Below are 21203 nucleotides of genomic sequence, written 5' to 3'. Positions count from 1 at the left end.
GTAAGCATGAAAAACAACAAGCACGAAAAACGGTAAATGCGAAAAACAGTAAGTGCAAAAAACGATAAGCGCGAAAAACAGTAAGCGCGAAAATGGTGAACGCGAAAAACATTAAGGGCAAAAAAACGGTAAGCGTGAAAAATGGTAACCGTGAAAAACGATAAGCGCGAAAAACAATAAGCGCGAAAAACGGTAAGCGTGAAAAACGGTATGAATGTGCCAATAAGAATAAATGGGGAAATTCTCGCCGGAAATTTTCGCCGGAAATTTGCGAATTTTGCTAAAACGGAAGCAGCCGCGTGAATATTTGGAATATGTGAAAGTTTGAATGAGGTGAATCGGTTGAACAATGTGTAACAAGTTGAGCGTCAAAAAATTGGAAGGCTAAGCGAGAAATATCGTATGCAAGAAGAATGGTAAGCGAGAAAAAGATAAGCAAGAAAAATGGTAAGCGTAAAAACAGTAGGCGAGAAAAACGGTAAGCCAGAAAAACGGTAGGCAACAAAAACGGTAAGCCAGAAAAACAGTAAGCGAAAAACTGTAGGCGAGAAAAACGGTAGGCAAGAAAAACGGTGAGGCGAAAAACGATAAGGGAGAAAAAGGGTAGGAGAGAAAGAAGCCTAGATGAACATTTTACAGTTGGAACGGCTTAAATCGGTCAAGAATGTAGAAATTAGAAGCAAAAAACAAAATTTGCATAATTTTTAAATTTCAAAATTTGGTCTATTTGATAATTGAGATGTTTTGGTATGGGTAGGCATAAGATGAATAGTTTAAAGATGGAACTGGTTGAATTGGTCAGTAATGTAGAAATTAGTAGGGAAAAACGGACATTTGCAAATTGTTCATGAGAAAAGGTGAAATTATTTAACTTGGCAATTTTGGGAATGTTGGAAATCCTCCCCAATGTGATTTGAATGTGCTGAATGATGTGAATTTAAAACTGGAACGATGTAAATGTGAAATGTTGAATGTGCCATTAAGAATGAATGGGGAAAATTTTGCCGGAAATTTACAAATTTTACGAAAAGTTTTCGAATGAAAGAAATGCAAGCTCCCCTCGTGTGAATATTTCGAATATGTTGAAATTTGAATGGGGTGAATCAGATGAGTTATGTGGAAGTAGTCGCGTGTCAAAAAAGGGTGAGGAATAAAAGAGAAGAAATAGAATTTGCAATTTCTAGAGAAATTGCGTGTGAAGGCAAAGAAACTGAATAAATGCTTGGGGAATGCTACAGAATGATGTTGAAAGTTGGAAAGGGTTGAATCGGTCAAGTAATGTAGGAATTAGAAGGTAAAAACTAAATTTTGTATAGTTTGACTTGAATTTTAAAGTTGAAAGTTTTGAATTTTTGGTAAGTGAGAAGTGGAATAGGCAGGCATAAGTTGCAGAGTTAGACATTGAAACGGGTGGAATCGGTGGCAAAATGGAGGGATTAGAAGGGAAAACGATATTTATGGCACTTCTGATTTGTTTGGGGGCACTTCCGGTTCAAATAAGGGTATTTTCGGTTTATTTGGGGCACTTCCGCTTTGTTTGGGGCCACTTCCGTTTCAAATTAAGTCACTTCCGGTTAATTTAGGCCACTTTCGGTTTATTTGAGGCACTTCCGGTTTATTTAGGTCACTTCTGGTTTGATTTGGGGCGCTCCCAGTTCACTTCCTTTTAAAATTGGGGCACTTCCGGTTTGGGGAATGCTACAGAATGATGTTGAAAGTTGGAAAGTGTTGAATCGGTCAAATAATGTAGGAAATAGAAGAGAAAAACCAAATTTTGTAAAATCTGACGTGAATTTTAAAGCTGAAAGTTTTGAATTTTTGGTAAGTGAGAAGTTGTGGAATAGGTAGGGATAAGCTGCAGAGTTAAACGTTGAAACAGGTTGAATCGGTGGCAAAACTGAGGAATTAGAAGGGAAAACGATATTTATGAAACTTCTGGTTTGTTTGGGGGCACTTCCGGTTCAATTATGGGTAATTTCGGTTTATTTGGGGCACTTCCAGTTTAAATGTAGTAACTTCCGGTTAATTTAGGCCACTTCCGGTTTATTTGGGGCACTTCCGGTTGAATTTAGGTCACTTCTGGTTTGATTTGGGGCACTTCCAGTTCACTTCCTTTTAAAATTGCGGCACTTCCAGTTCACTTCCTGTTCATGTTGGGGCACTTCCTGTTCATTTTGGGGCACTTCCTGTTTGTTTAGGGGCACTTCTGGGTCACTTCGTGTTCATTCTAGGGCACTTCTGGGTCACTCCAAGATGGCCGCCACACTGTGGAAGTGGGGGTGAAGGGGTGAATTGAAAACAATCAAAACAATCAGAGGACTGGACGTAACACGGAGAGGAGTACATACCTCCGCCGCCATTGGTAAATAAATACTATCATTTGTGCAAATTTGAAAAGTTGTTTTGTGTGGCGTCCGCCACAGAGAGACGTAATATACAGGCACCTGATGAACCAATCAAAGGACATTACGTTTTACGTAGATTGGGGCGGACGTAACGCGTAGAGGAGTACGTACCTCCGCCGCCATTGGTAAATAAGTGTGTATTCAGACCTGACTGTTTTGTCCGCTTTAAAAAGACCAGGGTTCGATTAGACGGGTTTAGAATTGTGGAGGTGTGAGTCCTCGCAAATGAATCCTGGTGCGGATTAAAGAAACGGACCGAGACCCACTTTTTCAAGTGGTCTCGGTTCGCTTCCAAACGAACTCTGGTGCGGTTTGCTTCAGGTGTGAATACAAACAGCAAAGATCCCCACCAACAGTACAAATATGCAGAGCAGCGTAGGACTCGCATGTTTTCCTCCATTTCCGAGTCTGTGCTCTGTGTGCCGCCCTGGTCATTGCTGTCCAATGGGAGCACAGCGTGGATGTGTACACTTCATTTGCAAAGTGTACAGTCTGAATAGGAACCGCACCAAACGGAAAAAATTAAGTCTGCTTTTGGTTCGGACCAAACAAGCGGACTAAAGGACTTTTCTGGTCTGAATACACCCTTAATACTATCGTTTGTGAAAAGTACGTACCTCCGCCGCCATTGATGAATAAATACTAGTTTGTGCAAATCTGTAGAGTTGTTTTTTGTGGCGTTTCCTACGTACGTACCTCCACCGCCATTGATAAATAAAGACAATCGTTTGTGCAAAGAAAACAGTATTAGGATCCTCTAAAATGGCATAAACAAAGAGACATGCTTACAAGGCACAATTAGAGCTTTCTGGAAAGCCAGGATCATTGCAGAAGAGCAACGTGACAACGACGAGACAATGACAAGAGAGAACTTGGCATGTTTAATGGCGAACTTGCCCAACTGTTTAATTTGGATACAGACGATGAGGACGTGGACGGATTTGAAGTGAAGTGAAATTTATTTTTGAACACAAGATCGACCAAACACAAAATCATTTTTTTCACATTTTCACATAATTTCATGTTATGCCAATAAGGCACATAAATCAACATGTTCAAAAAAGGAGAAGGAAGAAGCTATTGCTTGTTTTTTCCTACCCCTTTTATACATCAACCTTCTCAACATGGTTGCTAATTAGTTTTTTTCGAAGTACAGAAACCTGATTTATCGGAGGAAGATAATTTTAGAAATGAAAAGCAGTTTATACAATAATATTCTGGAAAGAAAAATAAATAAGAGATGGACTATATAGCTGAAAACAGACAGGCAGAAGATTTCAATTACCGTAATCTTCGGACTATAAGTCGCGTTTTTTTTTCATAGTTTGGGTGGGGGGGCGACTTATAATAAGGAGCGACTTGTGTTTTTTTTCAAAAACCTTCCCAAAAAAAAAAAGTGAAACCGCGATAAACGAACCGCGATGTAGCAAGGGATTACTGTAATTTGAATTTCAAGTGACGTCAGCAGCACGACGCGGCGTGGCGCGGCGGTTGTTTACATAAAGGACAAAGATTGATCACGGGATGACGAAGATGACGAAGGGCCCCACGTACTACCGGCATCATTAGCGGCTTTGTTTCTAAGTGACACGGCGGACGAAGAGTTTGAAGGATTTAAGGATTTGGAGTGACACAGAAGGTTTGAAAAACTATTATGGCTTTTACCCACGCACGGTCCTACTCTCCGGAGCTCTCTTTCACCTCCGTGGATTGAAGTCGGGGGCCGGCGCTCGGCCGGGTGGCTGTCCAGGGACGGTGGATGGGGCTCGGACATGGCTTTTACGCACGCCCGGTCCTACTCTACCGAGCTCTCTTTCACCTCCGTGGATGGAAGTCGAGGGCCGGCGCTCGGCCGGGTGGCTGTCCGGGGACGGTGGATGGGGCTCGGTCATGGCTTTTACGCACGCCCGGTCCTATTCTATGGAGCTCTCTTCCACTTCCGTGGCTGGAAGTCCACGCCGCCACACGCCTGGAAGTTTGTTTTGTTAAATAAAGAGCCGTTTACCAAACCCACGTCTTTCCTTGAACTTTGTTAACACTACAATATAGTTATATAGTAGATCTGTGGAATAACGACGAGGCTGACGTCAGGGCGCACGCGCGGCGTTGTTGACGAAGGACGAGGAATTTGATCGATGGATTTAATGATTTAGAGTGCACAGATGGCTTGATAATACTATTGCTTATATAATAGTTATTTGATATCTAATTTATATTTCGTTATATGAGCCTGTGGAATATTTTGAAGTGTAACTTAGACTTAGACTTAGACAGAACTTTATTGTCATTTTGTCAACACTAGGTGTGTACAAAACGAAATTTCGTTGCATACGGCTTTCAGCAATGTAGAGGTATTTCGGCTGGTTAAAAAAAAGTGACATTCTATATAAAAATATGAAATAAGATAATTATAAAGTACAAGGTGCAGCAGTGATAAAGTATGTGAACAGTGCAGGAGACAAAAACAGTATTTACAAGTGTGCAGAGGAGTGCTACGTTTGAATGTTCAACAGTCTGACGACAGCAGGGAAAAAACTATTGCAGAACCTGGTGGACCTGCAGCGGATGCTGCGAAACCTCTTCCCAGAGGGCAGCAGGGAGAACAGTCCATGGTGGGGGTGTGATGGGTCACTGATAATATTTCGGGCTCGGGACACGCAGCGCTGGGATGACAAGTCCTGAATGGAGGGAAGAGGAGCCCCGATGATCCTCTCTGCTGTCCTCACCACTCTCCTCAGGTTCTTCCAATCGGAGGCGCTGCAACCTCCACACCACACCGAGAGACAGCTTGTCAGAATGCTCTCTATGGTGCTTCGGTAGAACGTCCTCATGATGGGTGGGGGCAGGTGGGCTCTCCTCATCCTCCGCAGGAAGTACAAGCGCTTCTGTGCCCTCTTGACCAGTGTTGTGGTGTTCACAGTCCAGGTGAGGTCGTCTGTGATGTGGACTCCCAGGAATTTAGTGCTGCTGACCACCTCCACAGCTGAGCTGTTGATGATCAGTGGAGCGTGGTGAGGCTGGTTCTTCCTGAAGTCGACGATGATCTCCTTCGTCTTCTCCACATTCAGGATCAGGCTATTTTCTCTGCACCAGCCCACCAACTGCTCCACCTCCTCTCTGTAGTCCAGGTCGTTGTTGTCCCTGATGAGGCCCACCACCGTTGTGTCGTCTGCAAACTTCACGATGTGATTGGTGGTGAACCTGGGGGCGCAGTCGTGTGTCATCAGGGTGAACAGCAGGGGGCTCAGGACGCAGCCCTGAGGGGAGCCTGTGCTGAGGGTGATGACATCGGAGGTGTTCTGTCCGACCCGGACTGACTGAGGTCTGTTGGTGAGGAAGTCTAGCAGCCAGTTCCGAAGGGGGGTGCTGAAGCCCAGGTGTTCCAGTTTTTCCACCAGATGTTGTGGAATGATGGTGTTAAACGCTGAGCTGAAGTCCAGGAACAGCAACCGCACGTGGGTGTTCCTCTCCTCCAGGTGAGCCAGGCTCAGGTGAAGAACGGAGGAGATGGCATCCTCAGTGGAGCGGTTCTGCCGGTAGGCAAACTGGAACGGATCGAATGTTGGGGGGAGTCTGGAGACGATGTGATCTTTGAGCAGCCTTTCGAAGCACTTCATCATGATGGGAGTCAGTGCCACAGGTCTGTAGTCATTCCATGAGGTGATTTGAGGTTTCTTCGGCACCGGAATGATGGAGGCAGCCTTGAAGCACACTGGCACTTTGGCTTGGTCCAGCGAGATGTTAAAAATGTCTGTGATGACACCAGCCAGCTGGCCTGCACATTCCTTGAACACCCGCCCAGGTATGTTGTCGGGGCCTGGGGCCTTACGTGGGTTGACTCTTCTCAGAGTCTTCCACACGTCGGCTGAGTCAAGGCAGAGGACCTCCTCTTCCTGGTGGGGAACAGTTTTAACTGCCGGAGTGCTGTTTAGTGCCTCAAAACGCCCAAAGAAGTTATTTAGACCATTTAGGAAGTCAGCATCAACCTCACCCACCGGGGGGGAGGGTGAGTTGTAGTCCGTGATCGCCCGTATGCCTTGCCACATACTCCTGGTGTTATTGCCGTCGTGGAAAAAATCCTGAATTTTCCGACTGTGGCTTCGCTTCGCTAGCCTGATGGCACGGTTCAAGTTGGCTCTCGCTGCCCTCAGTGCCTCCTTGTCGCCAGACTTGAAGGCTGAGTTCCGTGCTCGTAGCATATGACGTACATCCTCAGTCATCCAGGGTCGTTGGTTGGCTCGGGTGATGATGTTCTTAGTGGTGCTGACGTCCTCGGAGCATTTGTTGATGTAGGCTGACACAGTCATGGCGTACTCATCAATGTTGATCTGATTGTCATATGTTGCTGCTGATTTGAACATGTCCCAGTCAGAGCACTCAAAGCAGTCCTGGAGTGCCTCCATGGCCCCCTCAGACCACACCCTCACCTGCTTCACTGTGGGTTTTGCTCTGATCAGCAGGGGCCTGTATGCAGGGGTTAGCATAACAGATAGGTGGTCTGAAGAGCCGAGGTGGGGGCGGGGGGCTGCTCTGAATGCATCCTTTATATTGGTGTAAACCAAGTCCAGAGTGTTCTCTCCCCGAGTTGGAAAATCCACGTGTTGGTAAAAATGAGGGAGAATAGTCTTCATGCTAGCCTGGTTGAAGTCCCCAGCAATGATGAAAACCCCCTCTGTGTGCGTGGATTGCAGCTCACTGATCGTCCGATAGAGAACCCTCATGGCCTCTTTAGTGTTAGCGCTAGGAGGCACGTACACAGCCGTGATGCTAACAACAGTAAACTCTCTGGGCAGGTAGAAGGGTCTGCAGTTAACAGTCAAAAGCTCGATGTCCGAAGAGCAGAAGCTGGCGACAGATCTAGCATCTAGTAAGCGCCGTCAGCTGCGCGCACCCATTGTTGACAAAGGACGATCAATGGATTTAATGATTTGGAGTGACACAGATGGTTTGATAACATTATTGCTTATATAATAGTTATTTGATATCTAATTTATATATCGTTATATGGGCCTGTGGAATATTTTGAAGTGCAAGCGCCGTCAGCGGCGCGCACGCATTGTTGACAAAGGACGATCGATGGATTTAATGAATTGGAGTGACACAGATGGTTTTATTAACGTGTTATTTATGTAATAGTTTTTTGAATAACTCTGAATTTTACATCAGGGCCGTTCTCAGCTCTTCGTTTGTGTTTATGTCACGTTAGCATACCTATCGTTTAGCCTGTTGTTGCTCGTTCATGACTGTTCTTGGTGTTGGATTTTGTCGAATAAATTGCCCCCCCCAAATGCGACTTATACTCCGGAGCGACTTATATATGTTTTTTTTCACATTTTTGGGCATTTTATGGCTAATGCGACTTGTACTCCGGAGCGACTTATAGTCCGAAAATTACGGTACTATAATTTTCTAGTGTAACATTTTTAAAGTGTTCTTTCAATTGGGCAATGTGTTTACTTTCTTTGATCGTTACAGGTAACTTATTCCATAGCTTTACCCCCTTGACAGATATGCACATGCTTTTCAGGGTGGTGCGCACCTTAGGTTGTAAAAGATTCCCTCCCCTTCTTAGAGTGTAAACACTTTCTCTTTCTATGAACCATTTTTGTATATTATTAGGGAGTAATTTTTTTTAGCTTCATAAATAATTTGTGCGGTCTTGAAATCTACCAAATCCATAAATTTTAATGTTTGTAATTTAATAAATTATTTGTATGTTCACAATAGCCAACATTGTTGATAATTCTAATTGCCTTTTACTTGCGTATGAATATCGATTAATAATAATGTGAGTACAGTAGACAGTACATGGTTAAACATGTCTCATTGTCTTGCTCCTGTGACGTTTTTTGTTTACCTTAAGTCATGGCATCCATGCGCCCTATATTGCGGTCTGCCCTATGTGTAGATTAAATACAAAATAGACCCCGGAATTGAGTCTGCACTTTTTAACTCGAAGCGCCTTATTGTGCGGAAAATAGGCTAAGTGTGAAGGCCTAATTAAAAGCAAACTCACAGTTTTGCTGTTGTTCCCATTTTTTTTGTATACCGTATGATTTAGCATGCAGGCGCCCAATAATGCAGTGTGCTGTATGTGTGGGCCCCTGTTATTGAGTCTGTGCCTTTTAACACGAAGCGCCTTATGATGCAAAAAATACAGTACTCATTAACAAAATGTGAAAACTGTTAACTTACTGCAAGGTCTCCAGAAATGTTGGCACCGGCTAAAATACCAGTAGCTGCAGGGAAAAAGATTGCAAAAACAGAAAAGAAAGTTTCTTTCCTGAAGTCAGGACCCATGTTTTCCCACATGATAGAACCTAAGAAAACACAAACAAGACTGTTGTTACAAAAGCCTAAAATTGTATGTGCTCAGTTAGACACATAATTAACATGTCCATCACAGAATCATGAATCAGCAGTGGGGCCCAGCAACAAGTGGACAATCAGCCCCTCATATCACAGTAGATTGACAATAGGGGTAATACTGACCTTATAAAAAACTCAATCTCTGTACATAGAGTATATTTCACCATTTGTCTGTCAGTAGTTTCATACAAAAATAAAATGTCATACCATCGTAGCCAAAGAAGCCGAGAGATTTCTTTGACTGAACAGTAATAAAAGTTCCAATGAAGTAGTTGATGATTGCAGTGATGAGTACAAACAGCAAGAAGATCTGGGCCTAAAAGGAGGAAAATCAACAATTATATATATTATATTTGTTTAAAAAAATGTTTTTTTGTTAAAATGTAAACCATATCTCTTAAGGGTCTACAGAGTTATTGTAGGCTTTCCAAGTATTAAATATTGTACAAGACTTATCATACCTTTGCCTCCCATTCCATGCCTGCAACAGATATGCCCAGGAGAAGGATAACAGTAATGGTACCTATAATTCTGATATCATTGATTTCATCCGTCATGAGGGCATCCACACCCTAAAAGATGAGAAAAATTAAAATGTATGTATTCGTTTTTTCATTTATTTATTGTTTTCCTTTCCATGTCTGCATATCTGAGTCACTTGTGGGCAACCCATTTGAAAATCCATTAATTTCACTGATACTGGCGAACTATTAGCAGTTGGTACCAGGGGTCACCAACTCCGGTCCTCAAGGGCGCCAATCCAGCCTGTTTTAGGTGCAGCCCTACAACAACACACCTGATTCAAATAATCAGGATCGCTATCAGCCTTAATAGAGCTTGCTGATGAGCTGATCATTTGAATCAGGTGTGTTGTTGTAGGGCTGCACCTAAAACCGGCTGGATTGGCGCCCTTGAGGACCGGAGTTGGTGACCCCTGATTCAAACAGTAATGTAACATTGAATATGGATTTCTAACATTTTGCTTCGATGTGGTGCTGCGTGGATACAGTGTGGGTATGTGATCGCCAGGCTCAGTATCATTTGTCTGCTCATTCATTTTTCTTTTTGACCAAGAATAAAAACGTTTTTCATTGAAAATAATTGAAATTCAATTATTCTTTCAATTTAAATAACGACATTGTTTGTCGATTCAATTCAACTTTTCTTGTGCTGGTAAATTTTAAAGTACCAAAAGTGTAGAGTCATCACCCAGTTCAGTTGAGTTATGTGAGACATTACTGGACCTCAACTTGGATTTAGGAAAACTAAGCAACTTGCCTAGTTTCATACACAGTACTGCAAGTTTTGATTAAACACTAGTCAACACAGTCATTCCCAGAACATTAGATAGTGTTTACAGATACATTATATGAGATCTTCTGAGTATCCATTGATGTAGGATACTTACGGATGCAATTAATTACTTGTGTATTAATAGGTTAAAACTGTAATTTCTCTGTGTTTGATGTTTGCAGAAGTGATGGAAATGTTTTCCTGTCTGTTTCTCTCATCAACCTTGAAACACATCAACAGCAAATGGGCTTACAGCAAGCAGTTCCACAACTGTCTCAGCAAATCCCACCACATACATGGCCACAGCCACAGCATTGGCAAAGGCAAAAATTAGACCAATAGAACCTCCAAATTCTGGGCCCAGACTCCTTGAAATCAAGTAGTACGCTCCGCCTAGAAATGTAAGAAACATATCAAAGTCAGACACGGTCATAGTCAACGCTTAAAAAAAGGAAATGGAACCGAATTCGAGGGATCTGAGGTGAATAACCCCCCTTGCAGACACTGCCATGACAATTGAGGGCACCTTCCTGCAGCTCTTCATTTTGAATATGGACATCTACTTTTTCTTTGGATTGTTTTATATTGTGTGTTCAATGTTGCCCACTCTGCACCCATTGCCACTTAATCATCCCGGAAGGGGGATCCTACCATCTTTGGTCCCTTCTCAAGGTTTCTCATTTTTCCCAAGTTGGGGTTTTGTGAGTTTTTCCTTGGCCCCTTGTGAGTTAAGATCAAGGGATGTTGAGAATAACTGTCAACTTAGCCCATGTGAAGCCCTTTGAGACTTGTCTGTGAATAAATAAACTTGACTTATTTGCATATACATATACAGTGCCTGGCGAAAGTATTCGGCCCCCTTGAACCTTTGAACATTTCGCCACATTTCAGGCTTCAAACAAAGATATAAAATTTTAATTTTTTGTCAAGAATCAACAACAAGTGGGACACAATCGTGAAGTGGAACGAAATTTATTGGATAATTTAAACTTTTTTAACAAATAAAAAACTGAAAAGTGGGGCGTGCAATATTATTCGGCCCCTTTATTTTCAATGTAGCAAACTCACTCCAGAAGTTCAGTGAGGATCTTTGAATGATCCGATGTTGTCCTAAATGACTGATGATGATAAATAGAATGCAACTGTGTGTAATCAAGTCTCCGTATAAATGCACCTGCTCTTTGATAGTCTCAGGGTTCTGTTTAAAGCGCAGAGAGAACCATGAAGACAAAGGAACACACCAGGCAGGTCCGAGATACTGTTGTGGAGAAGTTTAAAGCCGGATTTGGATACAAAAAGATTTCCCAAGCTTTAAACATCTCAAGGAGCACTGTGCAAGCAATTTCCGTTTTTTTCCATGTATAATGCGCAAAATTTAACTAATTTATTGTCCTAAAATCTGGGGTGCGCATTATACATGGGTACAATTTATTTATTTTTTTCCTTTTTTTCTTTTTTCTTTTTTTTTATCCGGATATCATACGGAGGCTGCCATTACAGATGCGCTTTCTTCTCTGCTGTTCACTTCAAACACGCTACATACGAACACAATGCTCTCGTTTCAGACGCTTGCTCGATCACCTGCTCGTTTGTTGTCACAATGTACCCTACACAAATCCGAAACATTTCTTCGCTATTGAGTTTGCTAGCGCATGCGCAGTGATACTGACCGGCAGAATAACATCCGGTTGTTCCCAAAGATGATCTTTTTTCTGAAATAATTTTACGTTTACGGACTTAAGTAGGAGTCAAAATTTGGGTGCGTATTATACATGGGTACAGGCTTTTTTCCAGCATCAACATGCTATTTTTAGGATGCGTATTATACATGGGGGCGCATTATACATGGAAAAAAACGGTATATTGAAATGGAAGGAGTATCAGACCACTGCAAATCTACCAAGCTGTGTTGCTTTTACGCCAAACATATCGTTTTGCATTGTGGCCAAAAAGTTCGATTTTGGTTTCATCTGACCAGAGCACCTTCGTCCACATGTTTGGTGTGTCTCCCAGGTGGCTTGTGGCAAACTTTAAACGGGACTTTTTATGGATATCTTTGAGAAATGGCTTTCTTCTTGCCACTCTTCCATAAAGGCCAGATTTGTGCAGTGCACGACTGATTGTTGTCCTATGGACAGACTCTCCCACCTCAGCTGTAGTTAGTATATTCATATAGCCCTTAATCCAGTGGTTCTCAAACTTGTTGGAGGTACCGAACCCCACCAGTTTCATCTGCGCACTCACTGAACCCCTCATCAGTGAAAAATAAAATATACTTATATTTTTTTCAAATTCAAGACATAGATGTTTTATACTGGTGCATAAAATTAGCCGTGCATGAACATCACCTTGCTCAAAGGACAAAACCAACACAATGCATGAACTCACAACAAATTACAAACCTGCAAATCAGTGTGACTTCTGCTGTTGCCTTTGTGAGACCAGTTCAGATATGCGTTATCACGAATTTATAAATCAGGTCCTGGTGAAGGCTCTGCCGAACCCCTGAGACCGACTCACCGAACCCCTAGGGTTCGATAGAACCCAGGTTAAGAACCACTGCCTTAATCATTGAGTTTCAAAAGGCTTCATAAGCGCACAGTTGACATATTAACAACATCCCTTGATCTTAACCCCACAGGAGGTTAAAGACCATGGAGGACCGAAACTGCCAAGATTAAAAAAAAAAAAGTATAAGTGAAAATAAAAACAAAGATAAAAAAAAAATTATAATACCCTGATAGCGTGTTGTATACTGTCAAAAGTCTTTTTTTTTTTTTTTTTTTTTTTGGAAAGGCGTGTTTTGGCATCTGAACGGGTCCTTTGTTACGTTCATTTAGGTCAGGCATGCTGTTGGGCAGCCAAAGGGGTCCGTTTACCATCCATCACCGAGAATTCTCTACACACATCGAATTCTGTTGACATTTTATTGAAAGAGAAGCAATACACAGATGGCAATATCAGGTGGATTGAGCATGTCATTTTGATGCTATGTGACTTGGATAGAAGAGAGAATAAAGTAAATAAAATGAACTTGTTCTACTATTGTGTTCGGTCACGCTCTTTGACCTGCGAGTGACTGTGTGGATGAGATGCTTCCACGAACTTCCCCCTTTCCAAATCAAGAGCAATCCGAGCTGTTTTGTAACATTGTAATAAAGCAGCCATAAAAATCAAACGGTTGTTGGTGTTTAGAGGGGAAAATGACTACATGTTTCAAAAGTACGAGTGGTATCGGTGCTTGATATTGATGACGTTGACTAAAGAACTGAGTACTGGTATCGGTCTGACAAAAAGTCGTGTTGAACGACTTTTTGTCATCATCAAAACAATTTATTCAAATAATGGCTTTTCTAATTACTGAAAAATACCGTAGATACGGTTGACTGGAATTTAAAAAATTCAACATACCTCCTCGTACAAACCCATTGGTTGCAATTGCAGAAGTGGAGAGTCCAGTGATTGTTGTCACTACACTGGCCATGGCAACAATTAAGCAAGATAGAGCTGCAAAGGACAAAGTGTTATCTTTAGAATTGCTTCATCAAAGCTGCCCCAAAACCAAGAGATCTGTGTGAGAATTAAAATGTGGTTATTGAGACAAGCTACTTAGTTAAAGCCTGCCACGTGTCACTGAGCAGGCCACTACGCTACAACAGTTACTAAGCTTATGTCGCTTCAACTAATATGCAGTAGATCAGGGGTCACCAACACGGTGCCCCCGGGCACCAGGTCGCCCGTGAGGACCGCATGAGTCGCCCACAGGACTGTTCTAAAATTAGCTCAAATAGCGGCACTTGTCAGTGAGCTGCATCTATTTATTTTACAGTCAAACCTCAGTTTTCGAACGTCCTGGTTCTCGAACAAATCGGAATTCGAACCAAAAATTCAAGATTTTTTTGCTTCGGTTGTCGAACAAAATTCGGAGGTCGAACCTCGCGAGATGAGCCGGGAGGACCTTAGAAAACCCGACCGCGCGGCCCGGATGCCGACTGACTCCATTGTTATTGTATTCTCGTTACTTTGAGGATTATATTAACCCCTAATCATGCCTCCAAAGAAAGCAAGTGGGAGCAGTAAAGCCATCCTAAAACACAAAGACACTCTTAAAGCAATGCGACAGTGAGCGCCCGGCGCGCTGCGGTTGCGCGATCGGACCAAATTAAGCTCTCTGCGCACTGAGGTCCACTTAAATTTTGGAAAGTACATCAGGACTTTAAAAATATTTTCTAAATTTTAGCGACGGCTCTGTCACAATAATGCGACCAGCGCGGTGCAGTTGCGCGGTGGGCGACGCGCTACGGTTGCGCGTTCAGCGGTGCGCTGCAGTTGCGCGATTGGACATGAGCCGAGAATACCCGCATGCCAACTGACTCCGTTCGTTATTACGTTCTCGTTACTCTGAGGATTGCATCAACTCTAATCATTCCTCCAAAGGAAGCAAGTGGGAGCAGTAAAGCCATCCTAAAACACAAAGACGCTTCTAAAGCAATGCGACAGTGAGCGCCCGGCACGCTGCGGTTGCACGATCGGACCAAATTAAGCTCCTTGCGCACTGAGGTCCACTTAAATTTTGGAAAGTACATTAGGACTTTAAAAATGTTTTCTAAATTTCAGCGACGGCTCTGTCACAATAATGCAACCAGCGCGGTGCAGTTGCGCGGTCGGCGACGCGCTACTGTTGCGCGTTCGGCGGTGCGCTGCAGTTGCGCGATCGGACAAAATTAAGATCCCTGCGCATTTAGGTCTACTTAAATTTTGGAAAGTACATCAGGACTTTAAAAATATTTTCTAAATTTCAGCGACGGCTCTGTCACAATAATGCGACCAGCGCGGTGCAGTTGCGCGGTGGGCGACGCGCTACGGTTGCGCGTTCAGCGGTGCGGTGCAGTTGCGCGATTGGACAAATATGAGCAAATGAAAAAATGCTTAAAAAAGACTGGATTTTTTGTCTTGAAACAGATTAAAAAAATTTCATTATTTGTAATTGGAAAAATAGATTCGGAATTCGACCGATTCGCTTCTCGAACCGCCTTCTGGAACGGATTGTGGTCAAAAAACAAGGTTTGACTGTACTTTTGCTATTCTTGTTAAAATCAGATATGTGAACTGGAAATGACAATAACACATAGTGAAAGCCAAATTGAGCAAATTGGCTATTTCATAAGTGTGTGTCAGACTAGTAGCCCTTTGCCTTAATCAGTACCCAGGAAGTAGCTCTCGGTTTAAGAAAGGTTGGTGACCCCTGCAGTAGATGATTCTTAAAATTCAAACTTGTATAGCTAGCTGTAGTATATACGTATACAGGTACTCTTGAGAAAGTTTGACCCTCTTGTTCTGGAGGAGGCATGGGCCAATATTCGATATTGACGGTACAATAACCGCAACCAAAAATATTGTAGGAACACGATAAAATGACTGCTTTAAAAGCACATGTCACAAGTTTTCGACCTGCTTTAATACAGAATCAACTTGTTTCCAGGTTTGACGCGAGTAATTCCTTCATAGGTCGAGACCCAACTACCGTAATTTTCGGACTATAAGTCGCGGTATTTTTCATAGTTTGGGTGGGGGTCGACTTATACTCAGGAGCGACTTATGTGTGTTTTTTTTTTCAAAAAATTTCAAAAAAAAAAAAATGAAACCGCGATAAACGAACCGCAATGTAGCAAGGGATTACTGTAATTTGAATTTCAAGTGACGACAGCAGCGCGAAACCATCTGCGTCACTCCAATTCATTAAATCCATCAATCGTCCTTTGTCAACAATGCGTGCGCGCCGCTGACGGCTCTTGCACTTAAAAATATTCCACAGGCCCATATAACGATAAATAAATTCTATATCAAATAACTATTATATAAGCAATAATGTTATCAAACCATCTGTGCACTCTAAATCATTAAATCCATCGATCAAATTCCTCGTCCTTTGTCAACATCGCCGCGCGTGCGCCCTGACGTCAGCCTCGTCGTTATTCCACAGATCTACTATATAACTATATTGTAGCGTTAACAAAGTTCAAGGAAAGACGTGGGTTTGGTAAACGGCTCCTTATTTAACAAAACAAACTTACAGGCGTGTGGCGGCGTGGACTTACAGCCACGGAAGTGAAACAGAGCTCCATAGAATAAGACCGGGCGTGCGTAAAAGCCATGACCGAGGCCCATCCACCGTCCTCGGACAGCCACCCGGCTGAGCGCCGGCCCTCGACTTCCATCCACGGAGCTGAAAGACAGCTCGGTAGAGTAGGACCGGGCGTGCGTAAAAGCATTGTCCGAGCCCCATCCACCGTCCCTGGACAGCCACCCGGCCGAGCGCCGGCGCCCGACTTCAATCCACGAAAGTGAAAGAAAGCTGGACAAGTAACGCGCGACGTCGCGCTGCTGACGGCAGCAGCGCGACGCGACGTCGCGCGTCAGCAGCGCGACGGTTGTTTACATAAAGGACAAAGATCGACTCGTCCAGCTTTCTCTCAGCCGGGTGGCTGTCCGAGGACGGTGGATGGGCCTCGGTCATGGCTTTTACGCACGCCCGGTCTTATTCTATGGAGCTCTGTTTCACTTCCGTGGCTGGAAGTCCACGCCGCCACACGCCTGTAAGTTTGTTTTGTTAAATAAAGAGCCGTTTACCAAACCCACGTCTTTCCTTGAACTTTGTTAACGCTACAATATAGTTATATAGTAGATCTGTGGAATAACGACGAGGCTGACGTCAGGGCGCACGCGCGGCGATGTTGACAAAGGACGAGGAATTTGATCGATGGATTTAATGATTTAGAGTGCACAGATGGTTTGATAACATTATTGCTTATATAATAGTTATTTGATATATAATTTATATATCGTTATATGGGCCTGTGGAATATTTTTAAGTGCAAGAGCCGTCAGCGGCGCGCACGCATTGTTGACAAAGGACGATTGATGGATTTAATGAATTGGAGTGACGCAGATGGTTTTATTAACGTGTTATTTATGTAATAGTTTTTTGAATAACTCTGAATTTTACGTCAGGGCCGTTCTCAGCTCTTAGTTTGTGTTTATGTCACGTTAGCATAGCTATCGTTTAGCCTGTTGTTGCTCGTTCATGACTGTTCTTGGTGTTGGATTTTGTCGAATAAATTGCCCCCCAAAATGCGACTTATACTCCGGAGCGACTTATATGTTTTTTTTCACTTTTTTGGGCATTTTATGGCTGGTGCGACTTATACTCCGGTGCGACTTATAGTCCGAAAATTACGGTAATTGCATTCAAAGTTTCTTAGAGGAAGCATTTGTATCTGTACATGTGTGACTTGGATACCAACATGTTGGGAACCAGCCGCTTCTAACACAGAGATGAAGTGCTAGCACTGCATTTTATTTTTCCAAGTACGGACGGACAAAATGATAGTATCGAGTCATTTTTGCCAGCTAAATATCACAGTATAGTGCAGCTACTTGGTGCAACACTAAGCTTAGTCATCTGAGAGAGGCTCAGAGTAGCTGCCGTTGCTTCTTGCTGTTGCTCAAAAAGAGCCAGATAAAAAGGCTCAGACATCTGATTGGATGCCTCCTCCTGGATGTTTCCTGAACGACTCCTGGGCTTTGCTGAAGTGTTCCGGCCCTGGCATACCCCACAGGAACGAGGCCCTAAATAATAGCTAGGAGACGCTGATGCGACGGTTTCTCAGCTCATCTGGAAACACCTCGCCCGAAGGGCTGTACTAAATGGCTGGGGAAGCCCAGACTTCCCTGCTTAGACTGCTGTTGGCACAACCTGACCCCTGTGGTTGACCATCATAAAAGAAGCTAAGACATCACCTCAAAATGAAATTAACCCATTCGTTCCATGTCAATGTGATCTCACCAATTCCAGCCTGACCCACAATCCAGGACATACGAATGAAGAGCATCACACCCCATATGTTCAACATACAGCGGACCTGGGGGAAAAAAATAAGGGACAAATCATTTAAAAGCATAAAAAAAGGCACTCCTTCAGTTTTTGAGAAAATTAAAGGCTTTTAAGTGCGCCTTATGGTGCGGAAAATACAGTCCTCGAAATGGATGGATGACTCAAATTGCATTTTTGTCATTGTTACTTAGGATAAAATGTGCAGGACACATCTGTTCACAACAGTAAAATGCATATACAGGGTCCGGCAAAATGATCTGACACATTTTTGGGTTTAAAAAAACACAAAGTAAAGAAAAGTAAATAAATAAATAATAATAAATATATATATATACATAATTAAAGGAACACTGAAAACACATCAGATTTCAATGGTGAATTTTTTGGGGGGGATATCTATACTGATATGGACAGTTTAATGTCTCAGGAACAAAAGGATGCCACATCTTTTGATGAAAATAAAAGTTTTCAGCCTTCAGAGGGCTCAGTATATACACACCCCAAAAATCAAAGTGAAAAAATCATATGGCAGGCTTGTCCATTTTGCCTAAATTCAATTTCTGCAACTCAAAATTATTTTCAATATCTTGTGTGGCCCCCACGAGCTTGTATGCATGTTTGACAATGTCGCGGCATGGTGCAAGGATTTCATCCTGATACCTAATGGTAGTCAGACTGCCGTTCTCTAGCCTGTAGTGGTCTGTTCGTCCCTCCATGGAAATGCCTACCCAGACCATCACTGACCCACCACCGAACCGGTCATGCTGAATGATGTTGCAGGCAGCATAGCGCTCTCCTTGGCTTCTCCAGACCCTTTCACGTCTATCACAGGTGCTCAGGGTAAACCTGCTCTCATCTGTGAAAAGCACAGGGCGCCAGTGGCGGACTTGCCAATCCTGGTATTCTATGGCAAATGCCAATCGAGCTCCACGGTGCTGAGCAATGAGCACAGGGCACACTACAGGATGTCATGCCCTGAGGCCACCCTTGTGAAGTCTGTTTCTGACTGTTCGGGCAGAAACATTCACACCAGTCGCCTGCTGGAGGTCATTCTGTAGGGCTCGGGCAGTGCTCAACCTGTTCCTCCTTGCACAAAGCAGCAGATATCGGTCCTGCTGATGGAATGAGGACCGTCTATGGCCCTGTCCAGCTCTCCTAGAGTAATTGCCTGTCTCCTGGAATCTCCTCCATGCTCTGGAGATTGTACTGGGAGAGACATAAAATCTTCTGCGCAACTTCAGGAGGGTTAAGAAATCGCCTCATGCTCCTAGTCGTGATAATGACTCTAGCTAAAGCCAACACTTGTGGAAAAACTGTTAAAAAAGATCAAGAGGGAGGAACTTGAAATGGCCTCCACCTGCAAAACCAGTCCTGTTTTGGGGACCACCTCGTTGTTGCCCCTCTAGTGCACCTGTTGTTAATTCCATCAACACCAATGCAGCTGAAACTGATTGACAACCCCCTCTGCCACGTACCTGACCAAAACCTTATCAGAAAAGTCTAATTGAATTCATGCCATACCCTGATAAAAAGCTGTTCCTTTAATTTTTTTGAGCAGTGTGTGTGTGTGTGTGTGTGCGTGTATATATATATATATATATATATATATGCGGCTCGGTGGCGCCGCACGTCCGCCTCAGTTAGGAGGGTGCGGGTTCGATTCCACCTCCGGCCCTCCCTGTGTGGAGCTTGCATGTTCTCCCCGGGCCCACGTGGGTTTTCTCTGGGCACTCCGGTTTCCTCCCACATCCCAAAAACATGCTTGGTAGGCCGATTGAAGACTCCAAATTGTCCCTAGGTGTGCGTGCGAGTGCAAATGGTTGTTTGTCTCTGTGTGCCCTGCGATTGGCTGGCAACCGGTTCAGGGTGTCCCCCGCCTACTGCCCGATGACGGCTGGGATAGGCTCCGGCATACCCGCGACCCCCGTGGAGACTAAGCGGTTCAGAAAATGGATGGATGGATATATATATATTTTTTTTTTTTGAAAAGAACATATTATGCTATTTTGTTTCATTTGGTTTTAGAATTTAAATCAGTCAAATGGGAGCCGTTATTGTCCACACACTGTCGAAGGCGTTCACGAAAGTTGTCCATAACTCGGATCATTTCATGGGGAATAGCAGCAATTTTTGTCTTTTTCGTTTCAATGCTGATCCACTGGCTCTGAAGTTAGTAACCCATAACAAGATCGTTTTTCGAGCAGGTACGGGATCATGTCTACAAAGTCTGAAGCGCAAACGGAACGCTCTTTGTGTTGCAGTTACAGATTCGTTCTTGATAAACGTTTCAACAATGAAAGCGCGATGCTCACCGGTCCAATTCATGTTAGCAACTGAAACAAAACGAAATAACATTATTCGAAAACGAAACGGAAATGAAACGAAACAAAACGGCATTATATGTACCGTATTTTCCGCCCTAAAAGGCGCACCTAAAAACCTAAAATTTTCTCAAAAGCCGACAGTGCGCCTTATAGGCCAGTGCGCCTTATATATGGATCAATTGATGAATTTGTTGATCCATACTGGTTGTACACAGTGCTCTGCCAAAATGTTTCAGTACGTTTTAGTACGACTAGTAAATTACAAGGTCGCATCGCTTCCCAACATTACGGCAACTGTAGTCAGGGGGCGTCACCGAATAGCTGCTGTACCCGCGAGGCTATTTCATTTAAAAATAGGCTGCTCTGTTAATGTTTCGAGTAAATCTACGGATCGATATGGAAGGGAAACATAGGTAAGTAGTACCAATGCGTTAGATCGAACTTTAGTCAGTTCCGATCATTTTATAGGAGATCGTTTGAGAAACGCGATTGTTTACACTTTGCTGAGGCTCATGGGAGATTGCGAGCTGAGGCTCGTGAGACTTTGCGGATGGCTAATGCTATTGCGATAGCTGCTATACGTACCAGGCTATTTCATGTCAAAATAGGCTGCTCTGTTAATGTTTCGAGTAAATCTACGGATCGATATGGAAGGGAAACATAGGTAAGTAGTACCAATGCGTTAGATCGAACTTTAGTCAGTTCCGATCATTTTATAGGAGATCGTTTGAGAAATGCGATTGTTTACACTTTGCTGAGGCTCATGGGAGATTGCGAGCTGAGGCTCGTGAGACTTTGCGGATGGCTAATGCTATTGCGATAGCTGCTATACGTACCAGGCTATTTCATGTCAAAATAGGCTGCTCTGTTAATGTTTCGAGTAAATCTACGGATCGATATGGAAGGGAAACATAGGTA

The 21203-nt window shown here is 43.3% G+C and overlaps 1 protein-coding gene across 3 annotated transcripts in view; it reads right to left on the bottom strand.

Moving 5' to 3' along the window:
• Positions 1-21203, bottom strand: part of slc12a2 (solute carrier family 12 member 2) — a 97827-nt gene that overhangs the window by 41763 nt on the left and 34861 nt on the right. For all 3 annotated transcript variants that reach the window (XM_037265782.1, XM_037265784.1, XM_037265783.1), the window contains 6 exons: positions 17914-17989; positions 13479-13574; positions 10321-10460; positions 9236-9346; positions 8982-9090; positions 8601-8725 (listed from right to left, as the gene is read on the bottom strand). In XM_037265782.1, coding sequence (XP_037121677.1) covers positions 8601-8725; positions 8982-9090; positions 9236-9346; positions 10321-10460; positions 13479-13574; positions 17914-17989 — 657 coding nt within the window. The remainder of the gene's footprint in view (positions 1-8600; positions 8726-8981; positions 9091-9235; positions 9347-10320; positions 10461-13478; positions 13575-17913; positions 17990-21203) is intronic.

The sequence above is a fragment of the Syngnathus acus genome, chromosome 12 (assembly GCF_901709675.1).
Source record: "Syngnathus acus chromosome 12, fSynAcu1.2, whole genome shotgun sequence".
In the NCBI taxonomy this organism is placed as follows: Eukaryota; Metazoa; Chordata; class Actinopteri; order Syngnathiformes; family Syngnathidae; genus Syngnathus; species Syngnathus acus.
The sequence above is the reverse complement of the archived record's forward strand: the minus strand, read 5'-3'. Positions and strand labels throughout refer to the sequence as shown.